General features: G+C 37.0%; 1 protein-coding gene across 4 annotated transcripts; it reads left to right on the top strand.

Moving 5' to 3' along the window:
- Positions 1-125: 125 nt before the first annotated feature.
- On the top strand, positions 126-26,912 carry LOC132623488 (cation-chloride cotransporter 1-like). Of its 4 annotated transcripts, none has more exons than XM_060338248.1 (13): positions 126-507; positions 2,131-2,277; positions 5,832-5,910; positions 9,734-9,825; positions 10,395-10,509; positions 10,806-10,906; positions 11,054-11,115; positions 11,588-11,815; positions 19,328-19,442; positions 19,594-19,788; positions 20,696-21,096; positions 22,948-23,109; positions 25,589-26,912. In XM_060338248.1, exons 1-13 carry the CDS (start codon positions 314-316, stop codon positions 26,665-26,667), a joined length of 2,970 nt encoding a protein of 989 aa, XP_060194231.1. In that variant the 5' UTR covers positions 126-313; the 3' UTR covers positions 26,668-26,912. The 4 variants fall into 4 exon arrangements, with proteins under 4 accessions (XP_060194231.1, XP_060194232.1, XP_060194233.1 ...); XM_060338250.1 differs by lacking the exon at positions 126-507 and adding an exon at positions 5,955-6,168 and having other exon boundaries at positions 2,257-2,277; positions 5,832-5,875; XM_060338249.1 differs by lacking the exon at positions 126-507 and having other exon boundaries at positions 2,157-2,284.
- The last annotated feature ends 900 nt before the right edge of the window (positions 26,913-27,812 follow it).

Raw genomic sequence — 27,812 nt, 5'->3', positions numbered from 1 at the left:
TTCAACGCCCCACTAAATCCTCGTACCTTACTAAAAAACCCCCAAATATAGGGACAGTAAGTAAACTTTGGTCCAAATAGTTACGACTCCGTTAAGAAAACCCCTCATATTTCCCCCCCCGTTTCCATTTCTCTCCCCTCTTCCAAGTTCCAACTTCTCTCTCTCTTTCTCTCTCTCTACATATATATAAAAATAATATAATAATATCAAATGAATTGTTAAATCTCTTTCAATTTCTGCACTGAATCGGATCTGAAGAACCCTCACTTTTTTTTATTTTGCGTAGTTGAGACTTGACAGATTCGAATTCTGGATGCATTCGAATCATCAAAATAGGGAGGCAATGGAAAGTGGAGAAGAGATTGAGATTGTGAATGAAAATGAGTTCCCGTCATCAGTTATGGGACGAAAGTACAGTCCAGTGGTGGCTCACGATAATCATAATGATAGTGCTGTTGTTGAGATGACTTCTGTTCCTCCTGGATCTTCATCTAATCATCATCTCAAGTAATCTCTCCTGTTGACTAGTACTTACAAATATACTACTCTATTTTGCTCCCTTTGTTCTAATTTATGTGATACTTTTTACTTCCCGAGATTGAAACTGTATGAACTTTGAAGCTAAATTGGATTAGGTTAAATTTATATATATTTGAAAACTACAATGAGAAAGCACATTTTAAAATGTTAGTCAAAGTTAATACCGTTTGAATCTCAGAAAGCGAAAAATATCACATACATTGGGACACAGGGGAGTGATAACTCTTTGTGGGATTTGATGAGAACCTCTTGCTCTTATTGGCACTGAATATTATGAAATCTTCACTTCATTTTTGTTTGTTTAACCATTTATGAACTTAATAGCAATTATAGGGACCATAAGGATTGATAAACACAAACTTAGGAATACCTGTTTACTTCTAGATGAGGGTTTGAGTCAACATTTCTTCCATTTCTCGAGTTTGTTTTTTTTTTTTTGGCAAAAAATTGAGTCAATGTATATAGTTTGGTCTGCCTAGATTTGAACATAATACTACAGCTAAATGGGTCATTGGAAATACTTAAATCTGCCATTGTGCTTTCATATAGTCCAAATACTTCAGATGTTGTGGAACTATTTTCTCATCCATCCTCTAACTTATGTTTTGAAACTTCATGTGCATAAAAGATCAATTATTTGACGTAGCTTGAGTCAATTCTCCAAATAAACTTTGATCAACTTGAATAATATTAAGTCTCTCTCTTTCTTTTGATTAAAAATGGTGGATATGTTGAAGCACTAGTATACTTGTCAAAATATCTTTAGTACATACCAAGTCGGTATCTAAACTCGAAAGTATGTACAAAGAGTCGGCTTAATTGAAGTAAGTGACTCATGTATCAAGTTTTTATCAACTCTCTATACTCGTTCAGATTTGCTCCATTTGTGAATCGTACAGCCAGATGCTGGTGTTCTCTAGGAATTTAAACACAACTTAAACTAGACCCATTAGCTTCCATATAGATCACATTTTAATTCTCTGATAATCTTTTAATCCAGATGCTTATTTTTTTGATCGCTCGAACTTTATCACTTAGAGTTAAGAATATCCCAAAGCTTGCTTGTGGATATACTCTTGGATGTTTAATAGTAGCTTTCTTTACTCTTGCAAGTGAGTTACTGATAATAATAACAGAAAAAGCTGTCGACTGCAGCTTACAAGTTTCTCTTTCTAAATATTCTCTGCTCCTTGACCCAAAAAAGCAAAAAGAATATAGATATATTATGTGCTCAATAGTTGTGATCTAGGATCTGAATTTTATGGGTTCGAGATGCCACTGTACCTGCTGACCATTTGAGTTATTAGGTTTGAAATCTAATATTTGTACATATTTAGTAGATTTCTTAACACATACACAAGGTTTGCTTAACCCATAGCTAATACTATACATCCGCGCTGCTGCTCAACTGCTTTCTCACATGCTCCGACACTCTGAATAGTTATTATGCCAAAATTGGATACATCTATGCCCACCAGTGTTTTCAATATGGTTTAAGGGTTTGCAGAGATTTGGCACGAATTTTGTTTTGTCCTGTTCTTTTTTCTTGAAAACCATTTCAAGCATTATTCTGATTACACCATTTTTCAGGAAAGTTAAAGTGGGTGTTCATCCAAATATGGCCTCTGATGAAAGAGAAGAGTCACTGCCCAATCATAGCACCAATGGTCCTCAAAGAGAATCCAAACTGGAATTATTTGGCTTTGATTCTCTAGTAAATATTCTAGGTCTCAAGAGGTAAGAGGTACAAAATTCTGTCTTTTTTGTTTTATTTTCTTTCTAGTGCACAAACTCTTATTTGCTATTAACATAATTCAGGAAATTCTTTTGCTCTCCTGCGTTCTCATTTTGCTTAATAACTTTATAGAGGTAGTTGCATTTTGACACCAGTAGAGTAGAATTTAAGTTTTCTGGTGGGTGATGCAAATGAAAGTCTAGAGAGAGAAGCTCTTCCATCTATCTAGAATCTACTAATTAGAACTTCCGGCTAACATTCGGTTATCAAAAAATGAAAAAAGAGAGTTTCCTGCTAGGATCTTTGTTATTCCAGCATCCTTCCTTCTCAGATACTTTCCTCCAAAGCTTGTCTATCTTTTACTTTTCTTAGTCATATTGGCTCTCAGAACTTTATCCGCACATCTTTCTTTTGAAGTTATATTTTGGGTCTCCTCGTTTGAAGGTTAAATATTTGATATACAAAGTAACTTGCGCAACAACGTGACGAGAAATGTAAATCTTTAGTTTTATCTCACATTCTTACATTTTTTGATGGGGCAAATATTTCGTGTTCGTACTCATATTTCCTTTTATTCATTATACTATCAAGATGGAGAGGAGAATGTTCTTTTCCCGGGTGAAATCATGTGAGCTTTTAGAAGGCAATGCATGTAGATTCAATTTGTTTGAAAGAAGAAACTTTGTTAGTAAAATCAATTTAGAACGCAAAAATTGCGTGGGTTTCACAACGCACTGAAATCTGCCTCACGGAGCAAGGATCTGTTTTGTGGAAGATAGAGGAGAACCTGGCCACTTTTTGATTACATGTGCTTCAGAAGTACAGTTGAAGAAATTCTTTATATGTTTCATGACCAACCAGATGGGCCATGACTGGCACTCAACGAGCAACTACCACTAAGTGAATCATGAACCACTGTGGACAAGTTAAGCAAATTAGTATGCATCTCATATAACAGAAATAGCCATAATATGGTAATCGTACCATCACAGAAATATAACAGTCAAAAATCGTACTAGTCAATATATCCCATATGCATAGACCACAACATACATGGAGCATCTGAACAAGAGAGTTAACTGTGATGGGACATAACCCTATAGTGAATATAAAGTAAAAAAAAAACAGACATAGCCTCCAGGGAAAGAAGGTGGATAGCTCACCACTGCTGCTGGACAGAATATGCGGAGACTCAAATGTTCGCTGCAGTATCTGCCTCAATATGTATACACAAAGTAAGGGAGTGTGTTATCTAGTCCTATTAAGCATCCTCAACCTATCCTTAAAAGCTTGGACCATTTTTTTAAACAGAAAACTATGCATGCATGATCAATATGCAACTGTATACTGACTGAACTGTATTGAATTGGACTAACTCTGTGTTTAAAGTTAATACTGAAGCTGAAACTGTGCCCTTTTGGTGCCTGACTAATGCAATCATGAGCTTGATACTGACGAGGGTTCCTTCAGGACGCTAACACACATCAAGAATCAAGATTAGACCATGAGATAGTCTCGCACTTGAGCAGAATATTGTATATGAGGTCATGTGCTAGCAATTATTGATTTGGCCAACACTCAGGGGCATAACTGGCTCAAATTCAGGAGCATATAGAATTTTCTTCCACCTGGGGCGTTGGCTCACTGAAGGGAGGATAGAGATACCGGTCCGCGCTCGAAGGCATAACTGATCCACACTCAGAGACATGAAACCTGACCCACATTAGGGGGCATACAACCACATCTTCACATGTGGTTTTGGGATGAAGCCCCTTACTAATTGAAGTGAACATCCACTCAGTGTCCATTCCTACATCTTCCATAATGCATCAAATACTTATGCAACATAACTGTACAATTTTCACGTTCATGTTGAAATAATGCAATCAATGCATAAACACATGTATTTAAATACACCTGAAGTTGTAACATGCAATACAACAATTTATCAAAGCATACCGAGTGTATATAACTAACTCAGAGCTCAATAGGGGTACTTCCAAACGAGGTATATGCTCGTCTTGACATATACATGGGTTTTCAGGGGATTCATGCTATTTTCATATCATACAATATGCTAGTTTATGGTGTTTTTTTTTTTTTTTTGATGACATGGAACCCGCAGCCGCTACCCTTTGGGTGCACACAGGGTAAACCCAACTCCTGTGTAATAGCTCGCACACCACACAGGAGAGGTAGCCCGCACTAGGCAAGCCCCGTGCGACGAGTTCGACCCAGAAGGCAAATCCCCTGCTATCGTGCGCAGGGGGTTTCGAACCTGAGACCTCCATTATGAAAGCCCCATGCTCAACCAACTGAGCCACCCTTGCGGGTTAGTTTATAGTGTTATTATTAGTTAAATCTTTTACCTGATTAAAGAAAACGATATGCTAGTGCATTCAAAACGAGCTTTTGGGTTTTGGGGGCGGGGGGGGGGGGGTAAGGTCTCCACTTACTCCAAGTACAGAGCTCAAAAGTGCTGCCATGGTGTCAAGACTCAACCAATGCTTGCTAATCTGTGTCAAATACACCCTAACAACTCAATTCTCAAACTTGGCTGGTTTGCTTATGTGGCTGGTTACACACGATTCATGTGTCACTCAATGCAACCTTTAGAGAAGAGGATTGTTGATATGCAGTAGGTGTTTCATGTACAACAGTGATCAAATACCTTCACTATTTTTTATTTTTTATTTTCTTGAGAAGGAAAACATTTTGTATATATGTAAAATTAACTACACAAAAAGCTATGCAGTTGCCATAATTACAATGTGGAGTACACGGAGATCTTCCAATCTTCTGTCTTCTCACAAGGAATATAAAACATCAAAAATAGACTCAAGATCTTCTATGTGCTCTAGTTTACAGCAAAAAAGGACTAAACACTTCATCTTCAGCTTCTGGGTGTTGAGGGAATTAGAATATCATCGAGGAAGGGCTGTAATACAGTGCCTGCTTGTGGTTGTTGGGTATTACGGAAGGGAATGAATGCCAGATGTTCCAAAGGGGAAGTAGGGAATGGCTTCATGAGTTAGCAGGCTTTTATTTTCTGTTGATTAGGATGATGAGATCAAATATTCTAGATAGTTATCCAAGTCAAGAATAGTGTCTCATCGCACCTTAGTTAAGAACATGCCATTCAGCCTACTTTAAGGAAAATGAACAAAAAAGACAGCAGACTGTGATTTACAATAGGACTATAGGAGCTTGCTTGCTTTAGGTAATTTGGACAGAAAGTAATCAAAGAAGCTTTAAAGAAAAAGCAGAATCAATAGATAAAGTTTGATACAAATGTTTCTTTGGTTGTTTTTGATTCGACATTCTGGATGTATATGATTTAGACATACTTCTTGGTTTCCAAAGCTCTGCTTTTGTTATATGGGAGACTGGGATTTGTACCGTAAATATTCTTCACCTCTTGTTTGCTATTTATATGAAATATAATTGCTTGCTTATCAAAAAACAAAAATGTGTTTAACAACTACCTTCTAACCTCAGTTTCTGTCAGTTTATTGGTGAGATAATGGATGAGTTCTTATCAATATTATTGTTCCAGTATGACAGGGGATCAAATTCAGGCACCGTCTAGTCCAAGAGATGGTGAGGATGTAACTCTCACACTTGAGCAACCTAAGGTACTTGAAATGATTTGTTGACCATCGTTTTGATTTCCCTGAAGCTTTTGTTCATGGACAATAAAGACCGTATCATGTTCGTGAAAGTTCTGATGTGGAATTCACTTTCAGTCTTGATTCCTGTGGCCTTCATTTTCATCTTCTATGCCTCTACTAGGGGTAAAAAGGGGGTGACTTTCCTTTTCTGAATGAAAAGTAATGGACAGTAGGCTATAATATGGCTGTGAAATGAAGGTTATAACAAGACAAGAAGAGCAGGTATACCCGTTGTATACGGACAGTTTTTTGGCCATGTTTATGAATGAAAATATGTTTACTTGATTTTTTTTTTTTTTAAAAAAAAAGAGAAAAAAAGAGGACAAGAAGTGTATGGTAGTACTTAGGTTTTCTACTTAGAATGTCACTGTAGAATTGTCAGCTTTAAATCACGCCATTCAATATTCATTCTTTTACCAAAATAAGTGTTAGCATACAATTGTTCCCATCTTTTAGATGAGAGAATTTCCTTTTTATCGATATATGAACATATTGGAGGTAAATTAAACTTTAAAAGGTGGTTCTGTATGATAGGCAGCAAGGATCTTTTCCAGTGACGTGGCAAGTGGAGAAAAGGAGCATCATATCTTTTGTTTTAAATGGGTGAATCTTTGAAGTATAAAACCATGTGTTTAATTTTTGGTTTAGTAGCTCCTAGGTTTAGATTAATTGTTAAGTGGCAAAGGTGAGCAGTAGTTTGCTAATTCTTCATTTTTGCTACAATTCTTTGGATAATCTATCTAAGCCAAGTTATCTCTTGTTTCCCGGGGTTTTCCATAGTCCTATTTGTCTTAGGAGTTCAGTTGTAATATCGGTTATATCCTCATTGGGAAAGGATTTTAGTCAGCTCATTAAAAACTATGCATCTGGTGTTTAATTTTGTATGGGGAACTTTATTTTGATCTCCAATGGTTTCCGCAGAATATTTTATTGCCTCTTTGGTGCTTTATGCGACCTTGCCTGAGGAGGTTATTCTAGGTACTTCTAGCTTCTTTGGCTTACTGCTTTACTGCATTGGTGCTTTATTGCTGATGCTTGGTGATTCCCCTCTTATCCTCCATCAGCCATTGTTGGGTCAAGTTGAATTTCCTAAAAACCATTCTAGATCTTAATATGTGAGCTACTGCTTGGTTCTTCTTGTCCTCCTCTTGTTCTCCATCTGTCAATCCGCATTGTTAGCTCGCATTAACTTCCTAAAAGACTATTCTAGCTCTAGATGTGTAGCTAACTATGTTGCTGCAATATTCTTTATCTTGTAAAGAATGAGGAAGAGTGGCCCACATGTTATGTTTGTTTCCTATAAGAGAAAGGATAGATGTGGAACTTCTTGATGAGCTTTAGATATGCAGCTAATTGCTTGGTTGCACTTCTCATTCTCTTGCAAAGAAAACGAGAGTACTACCACATGTTTGTTTCCACAGAGAAAATATAGCCGTGGAATTTGTTGATGCATTCATGTTTCCATTGACACTTAATCATTGTTGTTGCCATGCTTTCTGTTGATGCTGTTTTCCCTTGATAAACGAGCCGAGGTTTCAGATTTTATTGCAACGATGTAGTTGTTAGTAAACATAAGAGAATAATAGAACATTCATAAAGGAGAAAACATGAAAGAGATGCCCTCATACTTGTTGAGGGCTTTTTGGTTGAGTTATAAGAGAGTAATCTGTATAAAACCCTGCTTTATTATACCGGTGTTTAGTTACCATTTTTGTTCATGAACTAGATAATACTTACCTAATAACTGGAATATTTCTGCCAAATTCAATGTGGAGTAACAATATAAGTGTTATCTTATATCACTTTAATGACAACGAGGCCCCTAAAACCATGTTCGATTTAGTTAACTATCTCTTATTATCTCTCTCCTTTGTTTTTTATAAGTAATTGTAGTATTGTATTCAAAATTATAACTGTTTGAAATAAAGCTGTGTAAAAAAGTAGTAATTCTACATATATTTATTTACTCATATGTTAGTATAACTCAGTTTAACTTTTCTAACTCATTTTAACTTTTCTCTTAAATCTTTTCTCTATGTGATGTAATAAAGCTTTGATAATGCTGTTATCTTTCTCAAAAAAAAAAAAAAAAAAGAAAAGAAAGAAAGAAGGAAGGAAAAATATTTGATGATGATAAACTATATTTAATTGTAATCTTGCACAGTAGTTTCAATCACTGATATCTTATCAGTATTGGAGTGAAACAAGCCCAAATAGTGTACAATGTATGGAAGATTCACTTTGCTGACTCAACTAGCTCGAGATTTCAATCTAGTTGATTGATTGATATTTTTAAGCATTGAGAAGAAAATAATACTCCCTCCGGATCAAAAAAAGTGTCCACTTAGCCTTTTTTTCTTGGGTCAAAAAAAGTGTCCACTTATTAAACCAAGAAACAATTAACCTTATCTTTCCAGATTTGCCCCTATTAAGTGTTATGTGATCAAATCCCAATGCCTATTTAACTAGGGGTAGTTTAGTCAACTTACATTTTTTTTTCTTGGAGTGAGTAGTTTCTTAAGGGATGTGCAAATGGCTAAGTGGACTATTTTTTTTTTTTTTGATCTGGAGGGAGTATTAGATTAGATAAAATTTATTAAAGGCTGATGATATTATTGAAAACAAATCTTTATCCAATTTATATGCTTGGCAATTTTACATGATTTCACATTCTAAGTTAGCCGGGTGAGACAAACTGGGCACTATTTTCTGAAATTTAGATAACTGGGAAGCCTCAACTGTTTATGAGTGATAGAGTTGGTAAGAACTAGGAAGGCAAGTAGTGGGTGATCAGTCATGGTGAAGTTATAAAAGTAAATGTGACTCACACTCAGTACTAATTATAACTTATATTTACACTTAACTATTTAGCAAATTCTAGCTTCTTTTTTTGCTTTTATTAGCTTGCTCTGGATATACTATATGTGACACAGGATACTTAGTTACTTAGCTACATGATTAATTGTTAAAATTTAAGAACCCTTTCCAAGAAATTTTAAGTTTTTTGAAAAAGATAAAATGGGTTTATGCAATTTTTTGATGTTTGTGAGTGGAAGAAGATATTTTTTGGGTTAAAAAAAGTGTCTCAAGGCACTTCTCTCAGCTGAGTTTTTCAAAAAATTTCCTGAAACAGATTTTGACAAAAACTTTAATTACAAGTTTTAAGAATTTGTTTATATTTCTGAAAAATTTCCCACATCCAAGCACCTGCTGTATGATGGCTAGGTGTGCATCTCTATTCCATAGAAGATTTTTTTGGTTCAAAACGTGTCTTAAGGCACTTTTCTCTGCCCATAAAGTTCTTCAAAAGTTTTCTGACAACAAAATTTGGGATAAACCTTGATGAGATTTTTTTTGAAAAATTGTTTTATATGGTTTCCCCAAAAGTTCCACACACCCAAGCACCATCCGAAATATTGAAATCTGTGCATCCTACCATAGTGAAACACAAAAGATGAGCATTGTTGTAGGTTATATACACTCTCCCTTGCGTGTTGCCCCTCCCGTTCCAGCTTCTTTTACTGAGGTTTACTTGTGGAGTTACTTTTTCCTGCTGAATACTTACTTGTTCAATCTTCGTTTAGTTTTCACCCTGTTATCTGCTGTGCTGTCAATTTGTCTTATATAAACCTTCACATGTTGTTTTCTATATCTTGTGCTTCAACATGTAAAAGTAAGACTTTGACTAAGGTTGCACATACCTGGACAGTTAATTTGTAGTGATGAGTTGCTTAATAAAGCTTTTGAGTGGATTTTTAACGTCTCTATATGTGAAATATTTTTGAAGCCAACTGCTGATAAGTCTGGCACGTTGATGGGAGTGTTCATGCCATGCTTGCAAAATATTTTGGGGATCATCTACTACATTAGATTTACGTGGTAAGTTGCATACTATTGGTTATCATGTCATCTCTGTCAAAAACTTTTTTTTTTTTTTTTGGGTTAAATTTTAGCATGCCTTGGTAAAAGTGACCAGTTCTGTGTTCCTAAAACTCTCACTCCAAGGACTACGGTGAACCTCCTTTTCAGTTTCAATACTCTGCATTTTGCATGTAATGCTCGCATCTTGCTGGTTTCTCTCACTATATGGGAGTTTGGTTGGGTGATGTTTAAAGCAAGTTAGTTTATGTTTACTATAGTATCAATCAGCTCTTCTCATTACTCCAGAAAGGTGTGGTTGTATTGATATTATGATATACTCAAACTGATCTGATCATGCCTCCACATTTGACAATCTCCTCCTATAGAAATTAGTTATTGTGAGTAGAGGTAGAAGGGGAGAAAAGAGATCTTCGGGTAAGATGAGGAAGTGAAAAGGAACAGAAAGGGAACAAAGAGCAAATGTTCCCACTACTTTGATCTACTTGTATTAGCTTCATGATATTCTTTTTCGCTCTAACATGAAATAACCACTCTATTTGCTTTGGTTTGTTCTGTGGATACTACAGGATTGTTGGTATGGCTGGCATTGGTGAGTCATTGTTGCTGGTTGCATGCTGTGGATCATGTACTTTCCTGACCACAGTATCATTAAGTGCTATTGCAACCAACGGTGCCATGAAGGTGGGTAAAAAAAGTTGTTAATCAGATACAACTTCTATGCAAATTAAAAGGATAGATTTTCAATGTCAGTTCCCAGTATAACAATCTTTCACTGATATGTATATCTCTGTTTCCCAACATTAGTTAAACAAGATATGGATGAGTCAGCTCTGATACTATGTTGAAGTGTGTGACCATCTCATCAAAAGCTTAAGTTGTTAGAGAGAGCACCCTTTTAATTACTTAACTATGTCTTCAACAATCTCCTTGTAGCTTATTAGGTTAATGATATCCTAGATTTGTTTTCTCTAATCTAGGGTGGTGGGCCTTACTATCTCATTGGTCGTGCATTGGGTCCAGAAGTTGGTGTCAGCATTGGCCTTTGTTTTTTCCTTGGGAATGCAATTTCTGGAGCAATGTGAGTATACATCTGATGTTATATTTGTATGAGGGAGCTACTAATTTGTGGAAGGTGCCAAAGTGGGTTAAGTTGCTTTCATCATTTCAAACTATCTACAAAAAGAATTTGTGTTGATGTGTGCTATTACTTGTGCCTGCCGATTAGATATGTACTGGGAGCTGTCGAGACTTTTCTAAATGCTGTACCAAGCGCTGGCATCTTTAGAGGTATTCCTTTTTTTTTTAATTTTTTAATCAAGTAAAAGTTTTCATTGATAATAAGTTAATAACAAGGCCAACTTGGCCGTATACAAGGGGTATACCAAAAAAAGGAGAAAACTACAAAATATGGCTCTCTCCAAACTCCACCCGATCCTCTATACAAATGGGAACTACATGGGTGCACCAAAAGAAAATAAGGCATTAAGTGAGTTTGTTTCACTTGATGAGTTACAAATTGGTAATTCAACTTGACTTTTGCTATGTGTGCTGCTATGATTTAGAAAAGTGGTTTCGCTGTTGTCTGTACTTACACCATAAAAACATCTAATGTCCTCCCTGGCTTATCATAACTTTGATATAAATAACTTTTTTTTGACAATAACTTTGATATAAGTAACTTTTGTTGATTTTTAATGGATAATACAGTATTGTTTTCAAATTCATTTTTATATCTGAACTTATTTTATCATCAATGCAGAAACCATCACACGAGTTAATGGCACAGATATTGCAGAGCCCATTACAAGTCCAAGTTTGCATGACCTGCAAATATATGGGATTGTCGTGTCTATTCTTCTCTGCTTCGTCGTTTTTGGTGGAGTAAAAATGATCAATCGTGTTGCACCTGCATTTCTTGTACCCGTTATATTCTCATTGCTTTGCATATTTGTCGGCATCTTTGCTGCGAGGCATGATCGTCCAGCAGGTTTATGTTGTCTATGCCTTCATTCTTACTCTTTTCCAGTTTTCCTGTCTTCCTTGAGAGATTTTTGAAATCTTTGTGTGTAATTCTTGTGCGCTATGCACTTTCCCTTTATACTCCCTCTATTCCATTTTATATGACACTCTTTCCTTTTTAATTTGCTCCAAAAAATGACAACTTTCTATAGTTGGAAACTCTTTAACTTTAAACTTTTCATTTTACCTTTAATGGCATGCTGTTATAGTCACAGAATGTCATGGCATGTATAAGACCACAAGTTCTCAAGTACTTTTGGTATATGACAAAAGTCGTTTTTTCTTTCTTAAATTTCATGCCTAGCAAACGCCATTATGTGAAATGAAACTGAGAGAGGATTGAATTATATAAGAGCATGCTTGACAGTGATGGTAAAAGGTCTTCTTTGCTACTGGTTTTAGTAGACCCATCTTGACCACATTCATCAACTTTCGCCCTATTAGTGGAGTCTATGTTTACTGGTATTATTGAAATGGTCTTTAATTCTTGATCTCAATTTGATATCTCAACTCGGGAACTTTCACCATTTTATGTTGCTTTAATGATGACCCTTCAGTGGTTCATACGTCGATCTAGTTCATTTATTAGTTTGAGGGCCATCTTGGAGTATAGTAATGTCGAACATTGTGTTTCTTTTCTTATAGATTGCATCTTTGAAGCCGGTGATGGAAGTCAAGGGCTACATATTATTGATAATAAAAGGATGTAGAATAAAATTAATTACTGGTTTTTTTTTAATAAGAATAAAGACTCTTAAGAACTATAACTCCAAGCAAACTGGACTACAGTAACTGTCACGACCCAATTTAGGGCCATGACCGGCGCTAAGGGGGTAAGATCCCAAAGCAAGCCTTACGGGAATCTATAGAAAATCGGGCAGAGTTTCCCTTGTTTTTGGACTATCCCAAAATATCCTGTTTCATAAAGCAACAACTTAGCGAAGTCTTTCGAACTGTTAGACATTAGCGAAGATTGGATCAGATGGTTCATGCTCTACGAACGCAGCAGGAGGTTCATAGGGAAGATTCGGATTGATGAGAACAACTTAAGATGGGTTTGTGGTGCTATAAAAGAGGCTTCAAAGGGCCAAGGTAAGCTTTGCCGGAGGTGGGGAAGAAAGATCGAAGCATATACTTATAGGGTTCATCAGAATTTTAATAGTTATGGTAGATTTGTTCGCATAGAAGCTTGGTTGGGAAATAGGAAGTCCTCAGTTATCATCCCAGAGATTATCAATAACGGTGGATGGGAAGAAATCGCCAACAAAATTTTGAGATTTCTATGGAAACCCCCTATTCAGTTGGAGAGGTGGAGCCCGCATTCCCAAGCAAGGTCTTACTGTGATGTTTCCAAGATAGAGAATTGGCCATCTCTAGAGTCAAACAATGCTAATCAGTCCATACCAGTAGCATCCCCTAACAGTTCCAGCCACCTTGCCAAATGCCTGGTCGGAAGATTCAACGACACCTTCAACACCTCCCCAGATCATGATACGATTCAAAAGTGGTTCTATAATAGGTGGAAGATGACAGCAGGGTTGAAGGTTTCTTCAATTTCACACAATCTTTTTCTCTTCGAAATGCCTTCTCGACAAGAAGCAGTTAGAGTTAAGGCCGGTGACTGGTTCTGGAATGGCCGGAGACTTACCCTGGAATGGTGGTCGCCAGACTTTGATCTGAGTTCGCCTGCTGAGCTTTGGATCAAAGCTTTTGGTATTCCACTTCATGCCTGGTCTAACAACTCATTCCAAAGGATCGGAGATTTATGTGGAGGCTTTGTGGACATCGATGAGGACACAAAGAAAAGATCTAATCTGCAATGGGCAAGAATATGCATCAAGGAGACCTCTAGAGATCTCCCTTGCAAATTGGAACTCAAAGTGGCTGATTTGAGTTACGAAATTTGGGTGATTCCAGATGCCCACACAAAAATTTGGGTCGCCGGAGATGAGCATGGTGGCAAAGGAAAAAAATTGGTAGGAGAAGACGATGCAGAGGTTTCAAGAAAAGAAAAAGAAAAGGACAGAACAGGCAGACCACTGGTGCAGCACGTGGTCTCTGACTTTAATTCAAATATTTCAAGAAAAGAAAAAGAAAAGGACAGAACTGCAGGCAGACCACTGGTGCAGCACGTGGTCTCTGGCTTTAATTCAAATATTTCAAGAAAAGAAAAAGAACAGGACAGAACTGCAGGCAGACCACTGGTGCAGCACGTGGTCTCTGACTTTAATTCAAATTTGCCACGTAATATCAGATTGGGCCCAACACTTAAACCTAATGCTAAAACATTTGAGGTTGGATCTTCCTCTATAGTTGGGCCCACGAAATTAAAATCAACAAACAAGGCCTCTCTCTACAAAGGCCCATATCAGAGGAGAAATAAGGGTGGAAGTATCTGGAAGCCAAGGGCCCAAGACCCATGTATTTTTAACACTCGAATATCCCCCCCTCGTGATTTTCTTGACCCTCTTTCTACTGAGCTTCAGGCTCTCGAAATTAAACGCATGGTTTCAGAGAAAGAAGACGATGCTTGTCCAAGCATTTGTGAAGCTGATGATGAAGGAGAAGATGGAGAAGAGTATCAACAATTGGTACCCACTGGAATTGGAGAATTTCAACAAATTGGTTCACTTGGAATCCCTTCGCAGCTGATGAATCCTGCAACTGCATCTGGGATCGGAGAATTTCAACATCCACTTGGAATTCCTCAACAGATGAATCCTGCAATTGCCTCTGATTCTGACCAGTCTTCTATCGCATGTAATGGGTTCCCATCACTTCCTTGGTATGAAGACAATGTACATAACCATCAGGTGGTCCAAACCCCATCAGTTATTCCTACTTCTAATTGGACTAAATTGATCATGGTCAAGGCTTGCAAAGCTTTTGGGGTAAATGTCGCCGGATTCGAACATGAATTGTTTGACATGATCATAAGAATGGAACAAAGGAGGCAGCAGCAACAACAGATGGTATCTTCAGAGGGCGGGCCAAAGCCTAAAAAGAAGAAAGGGGCAACTGAGTTAAAAAGATTATCGTCAAGTTTAATTCAGGATGCCGAGCCATCAAGGTTGAGGGGTAGGTCTCACAAAGCTCAGTCAAGATGAAATTAAAAATCTTAAGCTGGAATGTCAGGGGTTTGAACGAAAGTCAGAAAAGGAGTACCATTAAGTCTCTATTGATGAACTGGAAGGCTGATATAGTTTGTTTGCAAGAGACTAAAATTGAGGACTGGTCACATCAACTTGTAGGCTCTCTTTGGGGTAATAGATGGGCTAGCTGGGCAGTTTTACAAGCTAGTGGAACCAGGGGGGAATTATAATAATATGGGACAAAAGGCTGTGGAAAAGCATCATCATTGAGCCTGGAACATATTCAGTTTCTGTAATTCTGGAGAGTCTGCAAGAGCAATTCAGGTGGTGCTTCACTGGGGTGTATGGTCCACATAGCAACAATGAAAGGGAGGATCTTTGGTATGAACTAGCTTCTATAAGGGGCACCTGGGATGGTTATTGGGTGTTGGGAGGAGACTTTAATGTGTGTAGATTTGATTATGAGAAATTTAATTGTCACAGAAGGACAAGTGCCATGAAAACTTTCTCAGATACTATACTAGATTTGGGTCTCATGGATTTGCCTCTCCTGGGAGCTCAATACACTTGGTCTAGAGGAACTGAACAATTGCAGGCATCACGATTAGACAGATTCTTGATTTCTCCTGATTGGAATGACTGTTTTAAGGCTATAAAACAGATAGCTCTCCCTAGAGTGGAATCTGATCATAAGCCTTTGATGTTGGAGTGTGGGGACTGGGACTCTAGCGCATCTTACTTTAAGTTTGAAAATATGTGGCTGCAGACAGAGGGGTTTCTTGATTGTGTAAAAGCTTGGTGGAATAATTATGAGGTTGTGGGTAGTCCTGATTTCATTCTAACACAGAAGCTTAAACTTTTGAAAAAGGATATCTCCAATTGGAACAGAGAGGTATTTGGGAATTTGGAAGACCAAAGAAGCAAGGCTCTAAATGAACTTTCAAGACTGGAGCAATCTACTGAAGGCAGAATCCTTACGGAAGATGAAAAGATTCAATCGCTTAATTTGCAGGCTCAGATAGAAGAAGTAGCAAGGATTGAAGAGATATCTTGGAGACAAAAGTCAAGATGTCTATGGCTCAGGGACGGGGATAGAAACACAAAGTTTTTCCAAAACATGGCTAATGCACATAGAAGGTATAACTGCATTGATAAGATGCAAGTAAGGGGGTCCACTACTGAAGACAAAGAAGAAATCAAAGAGGAGATTTTGAGCTTCTATCAACAGTTGTATACAGAGAATGAACCTTGGAGACCATCGGTTAGATTTGATAATCTAGCTAGAATCTCTCAAGAAGAAAAGGTCTGGCTGGAAAGGGAGTTTGAAGAAGATGAGATTCATTCAGTCATTAAAAATTGTGCTCCAGATAAGGCACCAGGGCCGGATGGCTTTACTATGGCCTTTTTTCAACATGCTTGGGAGGTCATCAAAAATGAGATTATCAATGCCTTGAAGCACTTCCATCACCACTGTCACATGGTCAAATGCATCAATGCTTCCTTCATTTCCTTGATTCCTAAGAAGAAAGGGGCAATCGAACTCAAGGACTACAGACCAATCAGTCTAATTAGTAGTGTCTACAAAATTGCTTCAAAGTTACTTGCTGAAAGACTCAAAACAGTGATCGGGAAATTGGTGACGGGGAGTCAGAATGCTTTTGTTAGGGGAAGGCAAATCACAGATGCATCACTCATTGCCAATGAGGCTCTAGATTGGAGACTAAAGAGCGGAGAACCAGGGTTGCTATTCAAGCTAGACATAGAGAAGGCTTTCGACAAAGTGAGCTGGTCATATGTGCTTAACATTCTGAGTCATATGGGCTTTGGAAACAGGTGGATAAAGTATAGCATCTCTACTGTCAAATATTCCATTTTGGTTAACAGGGGACCTGTAGGTTTCTTTTCCCCTCAGAGAGGCATCAGGCAAGGTGATCCGATCTCACCCTTTTTGTTCATTTTGGCAATGGAAGGACTTAGCAAAATGTTGCAGACAGCTAGCCGTTTGCAATGGATTGTGCCATTTAAGATAGGAAGGAACCCTGGACCTCAAACTGATGTCTCGCACCTGTTATATGCAGATGATACTTTGATCTTTTGTGGTGCTGAGAGATCACAAGTGACAAAGCTTAACCGAACCTTATTTATTTTTGAAGCTATTTCAGGTCTGCATATGAACATGCTTAAGAGCACTATTTATCCTGTCAATGAGGTACCAAATTTGGAAGAGCTAGCAGATATCATGGGTTGCAAGATTGGATCATTTCCTTCCACTTACTTGGGTCTTCCTTTGGGTGCTAAATACAAATCTACCGAAATCTGGACAGGAATCATTGAAAAGTTCGAAAAGAAATTGGCAACATGGAAAATGCAATATCTTTCATTTGGTGGCAGGCTGACATTAATCAACAGTGTTCTCGACAACTTACCTACTTATTATATGGCACTGTTTCAAATCCCAACTGACGTTCTGGAGCAAATTGACAAGTTAAGGAGAGATTTTCTCTGGGAAGGCAACAGTGAGGACCACAAATACCATCTCGTCAAGTGGGAAAAGGTGACTCAACCAAAATTTCAAGGAGGTCTTGGTATTAAGGACCTTGCAGCTCATAACAAAAGCATGATGATGAAGTGGCTTTGGAGATTCAACCTGGAGGATGCAGGGTTATGGAAAGATGTTGTGATAGCTAAACATGGAATATTGGATCCTTGGTGCACAAAGGCCTCTACTCTTCCTTATGGAGTGGGTCTCTGGAAGGGTATTAGAAGATTGTGGGACACCTTTGTTCAACAGACTCATTTTGAAGTGGGCAATGGCTCACTCTTAAGATTCTGGAAGGACAAATGGGTTGGAAGTACCATCCTTCAGGATGACTTTCCAAATTTGTTCAGAATAGCTCAAGATCCCAACTCTGTAATTGCTGCTAACAGAGAAGGGAACATTTGGGACCTGTCTTTCAGAAGAAACATGTATGATTGGGAAGCGAATGAGTTGCTAGATCTTTTTTTGAGACTTCAACAATGTTTCATCAATCCCCAGGAAGCTGACAAACTCAAATGGGGACAACACAGTGGGGGAATCTACACAGTCAAGGAAGGATATCATCAAATGTGCTCTAGAAATCCATTCATAGACAATTGGCCCTGGAAACTCATTTGGAGAACAAAGCTACCTCTTAAAGTCATATGTTTCACTTGGACAGCTCTATATGAGGCTTGTCTTACTCAAGACAACCTGATGAAAAGGAACACTCAGCTTCCAAGCAGATGCCATATGTGCAGAAAGGAGGTGGAAACAACCAGGCATCTTTTCCTCCACTGTGAAGTTGCCTCAGAAATCTGGAATCTGTTTTTTTGCCTCTTTGGTCTTAATTGGACCATTCCTCTCTCAATAAAGGAAGCTTATGAGAGCTGGAATCTATGGGAAGTTGACAAAACCATCAAGAAAATTTGGAACATGGTACCAGCTAGTATATTTTGGTGTATCTGGTTAGAAAGGAATAGGAGATGTTTTCAGGGGGTGTCAACACCTTTAGGTCTTTTGAAAGCAAGATGTATTGCCAATTTGTTTAGTTGGACCAAATTGGTCCCTGTAGGTAATGCAGATCAACTTTTGGATTTTACTAGCTCATTAGTTCTGGCTTAGATATTTGTTGTACAGCCAGACAGTCTTCTTTTTGTAAGCTCAAATGCTATATCTTGTAATTATTGCATCTTCTTGATGCCTTTGATTAATACCACTTACTTCATCAAAAAAAATAAATAAAGCAACAACAATACCAATCAATATTATCCAATATATGTTGTAATCTTCATCAACCAAACAATTCTCCACCATGTGCAGACAGTAATACTAAATCCATTTACAGTAGTACTGTAGTCAGAGGCCTTTGACTACAGTAACAGCTTTGCTACACTAGTAAACTTTGCACAGTGCTTTTGCAAACAGTACTTTATTTGCTCCCTCAATTCCTGCATCATTTGCATTTTATGAGAAAGCATTTGTGTGCTCCTCTACGTATGATTCATTTGTTAAATTATAACATTAAAAGGTAATGGAGGAATGAGCTTTCTGAAACGGAAGAATGTTGATTCACTTATTTCTTCTTTTCTTTAGTGGGATGGATTCCTGTTTCACGATATTTTGAGGACTGGTGTAAAGTTAATATGATTTAATTATACTGAATTATCACTCTAGTGATGGATATAGAAGATTCATATAGCGAATCCCAATTAATTTGGGATTGAGGTTTAATTGATTGAATTGATTATCATATTAGTGACATAAGCTCTGTTCTCCCAGAAGTTCTAATAATCATGATTTTCGTGTCTCTATACATGTATATGTGACACTGACACCACCTTGTTATTCTGTTCTATGCATGGTATAGTTGGGATCACAGGCCTGAGTTTGGAATCTTTCAAAAATAACTGGGCATCTACTTATCAGATGACTAATAATGCTGGAATTCCAGATCCCAATGGCAAGATATACTGGGATTTTAAGTAAGGCATGCAATTATTTTTGTTTGTTCCTTCATTTTACGCTATCATTTTGCTAGAATTAGTTATTCGTTCTTTTTTCTGCTGTTTACTTCTATGTGTTACTGAAAGCATTTGGAACTAGGTCTAACATTTCTTTCCTTCTCCATGTTAGTGCATTGGTAGGTCTCTTCTTCCCTGCTGTGACAGGGATCATGGCAGGTTCAAACCGTTCGGCATCGCTAAAGGACACTCAACGTTCAATTCCTGTTGGGACCTTAGCTGCAACTTTGACTACTACTGGTTTATATCTGGTTTCCGTGCTACTATTCGGAGCTGTTGCAACTAGGGATAAGCTTTTGACTGACAGGTTGTATGAAGTGACTTTATGATTCCTTGTTCCTATCTGTTCATGGCAGTTTTGAGTGTTTCGCTTTCTTAGAATGAATTTTGATTATGTTTGGCGGAGAAAGATATAGCAACAACAACAACAACTCTACCTCAATGCCAAGCAAATTGGGATTGGCCATATGAATCCTCTTTGTCCAAGTAGCTAATACACAAAGGTGTAAAGAAAAAAAAAAACTCTCAATAATATTAATAACGTGTCTCCAAAAAGCAAAATAATACCGCTAGTTATAGGGCAAAAATCGTGTACCCCTCTCCAAACCATGGGATTCGAATCCTACTTTTATGGAAATAATAAGTAGTAAACGTAACTAGGAAACTTTAAACTAGGAAAGCATGTAAATTAATGCCACACTTCTTCCCAAAACTACCTAACAAAATAAGGAAAGACGTGTCCAATTTTTGAACCAAACACACCCCTAATTCAGCTCTTTTGGGTGATTTCAGCCCTTTTTGTGCATATGATTTTCAGCTACTCTTGGGCTCCATGTGGGCCCCAATCTTCCTCTTGGACTTGGACTGGACCATAAAGTACGTGTAACACTCAGACCACTCTTCACCACAATTCTTGGGCTCTTCTTCCGCGATAAACATCTTCTTGATTTCCCATTGAAATCCAACAACCTTGGCTTGGCTTGAGACCTTGATGATGGTCTTCTTAGGGATTCTACAGCTTCATCCTTCCCTGGGAGCTATCACAAAAAGAGGAAATTACTCAGCACTTGCAAATGATGGCATTTTACCTGAAACTGCCTCTAACTCTTCATTTTGTTTGGAAGAGATTATTTCATGATGCTTAACGATATTTGGTTCACTGATCAGGAAAACTTAAATTGGTATTCACTGCATTACTATAAGTATTTGTGCAGGTTGTTGACTGCTACAGTTGCCTGGCCATTTCCAGCTATTGTTTATGTTGGTATAATACTCTCAACCTTGGGGGCAGCTCTTCAAAGCTTGACTGGTGCTCCACGTCTCCTTGCAGCAATTGCAAATGATGACATTCTACCTGTTCTTAACTATTTTAAAGTGGCAGATGGACATGAGCCTCATGCGGCTACTCTCTTCACTGTCTTCATCTGCATTGCATGTGTTGTAATCGGGAATCTGGATCTTGTCTCACCTACTTCAACAATGTTTTACCTCGTATGTTATGCTGGTGTGAACTTATCCTGCTTCCTTCTGGATCTGTTAGATGCTCCCAGCTGGCGACCTCGGTGGAAATTTCACCACTGGAGCCTCTCTCTTGTTGGGGCATTACTTTGTATAGGTATCTTCATTGCTACAGCTGTTGGACAATTATATTTTCCTAATTATGGATAATGTAGATGGAAACAACTAAATCATTTGTCCTAATTGGATTTTTCCTTTTCATTAAGTGATATAACTGTTCCACATGGACTGTGTAAGGGCTTCCAAAAGAGTTTATAAAGGTCTTGGTTTGCTTTACTCATTCTCTTTTCACCCACTTCTTGCCAACTTTTTACATCTATTTGCTATTTAAAAACAAGAAATAAAAGAAAAAACCTTAGTAATTAGGAAACTTGGATTCTTTCACATTGTATCACGGTTGAAATCTATTCTTCAAACTGGTAAGTCCGCGTCAAAGTTCACGCGTGAACCCAAAATCAGGTTATACATGTGGTAAGGTGTTGAACGATAAATTTGACCTACATAGGTTGTGTAAGGGGTTGGGAAGAGATTCCGAAGGGGTTACACGTTTCTTTGTAGTTTTTATTTGATTAATATATTATGAAGTAGTTTGTTTTCGAAGTTATTTTACTGGTTGAAAATTAAGGAGTCTCAATTTATAAGTTTTGAACAATTTTTTTCTTTAGACCATTTAAACATTTTCTTGGATATTTAATTTTAAGTCTTAGCATATCACTTGATCTGAAATGTTTTTCTTATCCCCAATTTTTTTTTTTTGGGATACTTGTCCCAAATCAAATGTCCTATGGTCGCTGCCACTTCCCATACTTTTTTTCCTCTACAAGTTGGTCATTTCAGTTTGATGATCTAAACATATTAGACAGGGATCTTATTTATATCCTTATATCTCTTCCTGCTGTCACTTTTCATACTTCTTTTCCTCTACAAGTTGGTCATTTCAGTTTGATGATCTAAACAAATTAGACAGGGATCTTATTTATATCCTTATAGCTCTTCCTTTACTTTTTCTTTTGTTGGTATGGTTTATTCAATCCTTTCGTCTTCTATTTGGCGTGTGCGTGATACTGCCAGATTCCTGCTCATCCTTTTTGTTTGAGAACCTCGTGACGTGAAATGGCGTAGTTGTCTCCCTTTCTGCCTTATATACTGTAGCATGTAGGCTGGCTTCAACCCGCAGAATTTATTATGGGTTGATACTTCTTTCTTGCTTGGGTAATCTATGCCATCTTTACTTGACAACTTTTGCAGTTCCGATTTATAGTGGGACAGGTCATGATTGGAATTTGTAGAATAATTGAACATGCAGTGAACTTGGGGAAGCTTGTTCTCTTCTCTCTAGATCCTCGACATTTTTCTGGTATCAAAGAGTAACTTTAGTTTATCTAAAGATCTTGGTTTATAAAAGTAAGATATCATTGTAAAGGATGGACTCTTCTATGCCTGAATAGGATTAAGATTTGAGCTTCCTTGATGGAGCCAATATCCTCAGGTCATCTTAGCCCTCGAGGACTCCCGCTTAGATGATTCCAGTGTGCCAGTCTTGACTTCCCACCTCTTTTTTTTGGTACATCGGGAAAGACTAAATAAATTACTTAGATTCTTTCATAAGCTAACATTGGTTGAATCAGCCTGTAGAAAAAACTTCATTTCCTTGAGTTGCGCTTCCCAGATTATCAATCTTCTTCATCTTTGTGACCTTCCTTTGCTAAACTTGAGTTTCCACCACTGCTACCTAGTCTAAAGATTAGTTCAACTATTAAAGATGCTCTAGTTTGATTTTCTATAATTTATCCTATATTTGCACATCTTGTGATGTAGTTGGCTAGAGTAGGCTATGGAACAAACTACAGAGGTAGTCACCTTACCTCGAAATTAATGTTTTAACTCATCTGATCTCTTCCTCCTGCTCAAGGGTTGTTTATGTTTTCTTTCTACTGTTCATTTGCAGTGATCATGTTTTTGATTTCCTGGGCATTCACTATTGTATCACTAGCCCTAGCAAGCCTCATATATTATTACGTAAGTATCAAGGGGAAAGCAGGAGACTGGGGTGACGGTTTTAAGAGTGCGTATTTTCAGCTTGCTCTTCGCAGTTTACGATCTTTGGGAGGTATGTATTACTATTTTTGTATTACTTGCACAGCTCAGATTCTTTTGTACTGCCCTTTTCTTGTTTTCTCAGAACTCACTGTTTCCTCCTCTCTGTTGTGTTTTCTATCTTTGTGTAAGATTGAGTGAGGGAATTACATAAGTTCAGATTTTCACTAAAGGAACCATAATGTATTCATTGTGATAGGTTGTTTCCCTAATATATTGTTTATGTGAAACTGCATTTTGTTTTGATTCCAGATGTTTGTGTTGCTTTTTTGGTTCCATTTGACATAGTTCTTTTTTACCAGGAGAAAAATATGAAAGGACATGTGAATTTCTCAGCACCTCTCATTTAATTGTTGGTACAGTAGGCAATTATGGTACTTTGCATATACTTAGTTTATGTGTCAAAAATCTCTCTTGTTTTTTTAAACTCCGCAGCGGGTCAGACCCCGACACAAAAAAGAAATAGAGGGAATGATTATTTGAAGGGTCTTTTTTTTTTAAAAAAAATATTTTTCCTTATTAGTAACTTTTAAGGAACTTATTGCTACCTCCATTTAGGTAAACCATCGGTATAGACCTCCCTCCATCTTTAGAAGTTACATCTATACCCCTTTTTGTCTTAAGATGCATTAGTGAAACTGTGAGATCTTGGCTCACTTGCTTTGGAGTGGTGATCCCTCTCTATCTAAAAATATAAAATAAAAGTAAAATCCCAATTTCCCCAGTTCATATTATGATTGACTTGAATCGTTACCTATTATGTGGAGGTACAGAAGCTTAGAAAAAAGAAATAAAAATAAAATATCCCCTTTGTCACCACCTCAAAATCAAAAGAATAACATTTTAAATTGTGGAAATTGTATTTTTCAAATAAGTGAAAACTACATTTAACATCTCTTTATTTTTATTTACAATACTCTGCCAGTCTCAAAAAAATAATAATCTCTTTATGTGGTTACAATATCCTTTCACCCAAAAGCAAAATACTAGAAAAAGTGTGCCTTCTAATAAGAGAAACTTTGAGAGGTTTCAGATATAATTTAGCTCATAATTTGAACAAGAAAATGAGTGATGCCAAACAACAGGAAAAAGAATAGGAAACTATAGTGATTAGTCAAGAACATAGCTATCCTTTTTTCGTATAGTTTTGGCTGTTAAGTAAGAAAGGGAGGTCCCATGTATGCATGTTAGAGCAAGAAGAGGTATTATTGTATTTAATGTTGCTAAAGTAGAAAGTACATGTTGTTTACCCAACAATATATCCATGTCAGCTGGTCTACCACTATCAAATCAATTATACATTGAATTCACATATTTAAAATGCTTTAAGTTTCTTGAAAATGGAAAGTAAAATAAAGAAAAAGGTACAGAAGAGTTGGAGGGCTAAATTTGTGAATCATAATTCTGGCTCTGGGAGACTGGGACCACTTATTCTATTATACGCCAATGATAGATCTTCTCTCGAGATGGTGACCATTTTTTTACCTATTTGTTTCTGCTCTAATTCTTGTTCACTGAGCAATTGTATAAATTCTAATTAGCTAATTTGCAGAGTGCAGATAGGATGATTTTCATGTTTTATGTACAAGCATGGTTTATGTGTTGGTTACTACCTGTGGAATCTCGAGTCATGGTTTTTGGCAGCACACGATTTCTTTCCTATGAAATTAATGAATTCACACATTCTTTAAAAGATTTAAGTGGATCAATTTGAGCTATTTTTTAGCAATTTCTGTTCTCCACGTAGACACTGCATGGTCGTTCCTACTGCTATGTAGGGCATAAATTGAACTTCTAAGAATTATAATATAAGTTTTAGTAAAGCAAGAAAATTCGTAAAACAAAGAGAAACTACCTACATAATATTTTTCTCCAATTTCTTTATAGGCATCAAATTGTATAACTCTAGCTAATTTCTACTCCTACTTAATACTGCTTCGTCTCAATTTACTTGAATCTTCTCATTTGGGACATAGAAAAATGGTTGACATGATCCATTTTAGTTACAAACCTCAAACTTTCAAGAATTTAAATTCATTAGACTAAATTTAACCTTTGATTTGATAGTGATGTTTTCTATATTCAAACTAACTTTTCAATCATTACTAGTACGTTCCTCTAATATCAATAATTAAGCATATAAGTTGGGTTTAACAATTTAAACTCTGTGCAGTGTAATAGTCATAAAATGGAAGGCATGTGTAAGAATATATTGGATATAAACTTTAAATGGCAAACCTTCTTTTTACTCACTGTTTGTATGGTTATTGGAATGAACTGCATCACTAGAAATGCACATGCTTTACCCGAGTATTTGTAATGCATTAGTTAGTAATTGTACAAAACAGAAATTGAAGACTTTGCAACTTAATCATTCAGGAATTTCTTTTCTTGGTTCAATATGTTTAATTATGTAAGATTTTATATTTGTATCATCTTATTTAGTCCCTCTAGATGTGATGCCTGCAATTTAATTTCAATTGTATATGCAGCAAATCAGGTACATCCGAAAAACTGGTATCCTATCCCACTTATATTTTGTCGTCCATGGGGCAAGCTGCCAGAAAATGTGCCATGCCATCCAAAGCTTGCCGACTTCGCCAACTGCATGAAGAAAAAAGGAAGGGGAATGTCCATCTTTGTCTCTATTATAGATGGAGACTACCATGAACGTGCTGAAGATGCTAAGGAAGCTTGCAAACAACTTAGTACCTATATTGACTACAAGCAATGTGAAGGTGTAGCCGAGATTGTTGTTGCCCCCAACATGTCAGAAGGCTTTAGAGGCATTGTTCAGACTATGGGTCTCGGAAATCTCAAGCCAAATATAATTGTTATGCGGTACCCTGAGATTTGGCGTCGTGAAAATTTGACCGATATTCCTGCTACCTTCGTAGGAATAATAAATGACTGCATTGTTGCAAACAAGGCTGTTGTCATTGTCAAGGGTCTAGATGAATGGCCAAATGAGTATCAAAGACAGTATGGTACCATCGATTTATACTGGATTGTGAGAGATGGCGGTCTTATGCTTCTACTCTCTCAGCTCCTTCTTACAAAAGATAGCTTCGAGGGTTGTAAGATACAGGTGTTCTGTATTGCCGAGGAAGATTCTGATGCAGAGGGATTAAAGGCTGATGTAAAGAAATTTCTTTATGACCTTCGGATGCAAGCTGAAGTTATTGTCATTACGATGAAGTCATGGGAAGCAGAAGGGGAGCAGCAAGAATCTGTTGAAGCTTTCAGTGGTGCACAGCAGAGAGTTGCTAGTTACTTGGAAGTAATGAAACAGCAAGCGCAGAGAGAGGGGACCCCTTTGATGGCTGATGGAAAGCCTGTGTTTGTTGAAGAGCAACAAGTAGAGAAATTCCTTTACACTACTCTAAAGCTGAACCTAATGGTACAGAAATACTCGAGAATGGCTGCAGTTGTGCTCGTAAGCCTACCTCCTCCACCTCTCAATCATCCTGCAACCTTCTACATGGAATACATGGACCTGCTGGTTGAAAATATACCAAGGCTCTTGATCGTTCGTGGATATCATAAAGATGTTGTCACTTTATTCACGTAGTTCTTGTTCATATATTTGTAATTTTGCTGCTTTAGCTAAAAACTCCCAATTTATTTGCTTTAACATTTTTTTACCGCCCCCTCCACAACCAATAGGGGTATACTATATCATTGTATATTTTTTTCTTTTGATAGGAATCCGGACCAAAGTCTGTTATCGATGAAATCTCAAGTAGATTAGCTGCCAGTTTGTGCTGTCGTCGGAATAATTATTATAATTCGATGATAGCACTTGATTAGCTCTTACCCTGAGGAATACGATGATAACTCTTAGCTCATCACCCTATTTACCCTTCCCATATTTGGTTAGACATAATAATATCTCAATACTATGATACTTTTAAAATTTCAGTCTCTTTGATGGAGTAGTACTTACAGCAGCCACTATTCCATCGTCAATGATCTTATCAACAAGCTGAAGTCCAAATTTGCGTCGAAAGATATGGGAAATCTCTGCTACTTGCTTGACTTCAAGGTCAAATGCTACAAGGATGGATCTGTTCCTTTTATAAAGCATGTAGTCATTTGATTTAAATATTTATTAATTTAGTTAGTTACATATTTTAATATTGGTAGGAAAAGGAAAACTAAATGGTCAACACAGTTGAGTTGATACGGTAATTATATCTCCTTTAAATATATACTAAAATAATAGGAAATGACTAGCAGTTTGTGTCTGAATGAAACAACTAACAAGACGCAAATTAGTCAATGCTGTTATAAGTCCAACTGATTACGGAAGCATAGGTTTCTCAATTATAACTGCTCTTTGGATTTTTTATACAGTGAAACCTCTCTATAACAATATGTTGGTTCCAAAGTTTTTTTTGCTCTTATAGCGATTGACTGTTATGCACATATAATATCATTTGATATTTGAATAATACTATTTGGCTGTTATAAACAATAAAGATGTCAAATTCAAGCTTAATCACACTTTGTACAGAGAAGAAAAATCTTTTAATGATGAAAATATATATGCGTATAATATTATTTGTCATAAATATTATATTAAAGTATCAAAATATCTGGTCAAAACCTCTAGACTCATCATTAGTAATCTTAGAGATTCCATTTCTAGAAAGATGGTTAATTATTATAGAGATCAAAAAAAAAAAAATATAGATGTTATAGAGAGGTAATAGG

The sequence above is a fragment of the Lycium barbarum genome, chromosome 12 (genome assembly GCF_019175385.1).
Source record: "Lycium barbarum isolate Lr01 chromosome 12, ASM1917538v2, whole genome shotgun sequence".
NCBI classification, from domain to species: Eukaryota; Viridiplantae; Streptophyta; class Magnoliopsida; order Solanales; family Solanaceae; genus Lycium; species Lycium barbarum.
This window is presented reverse-complemented; position numbering and strand designations above follow the sequence as displayed.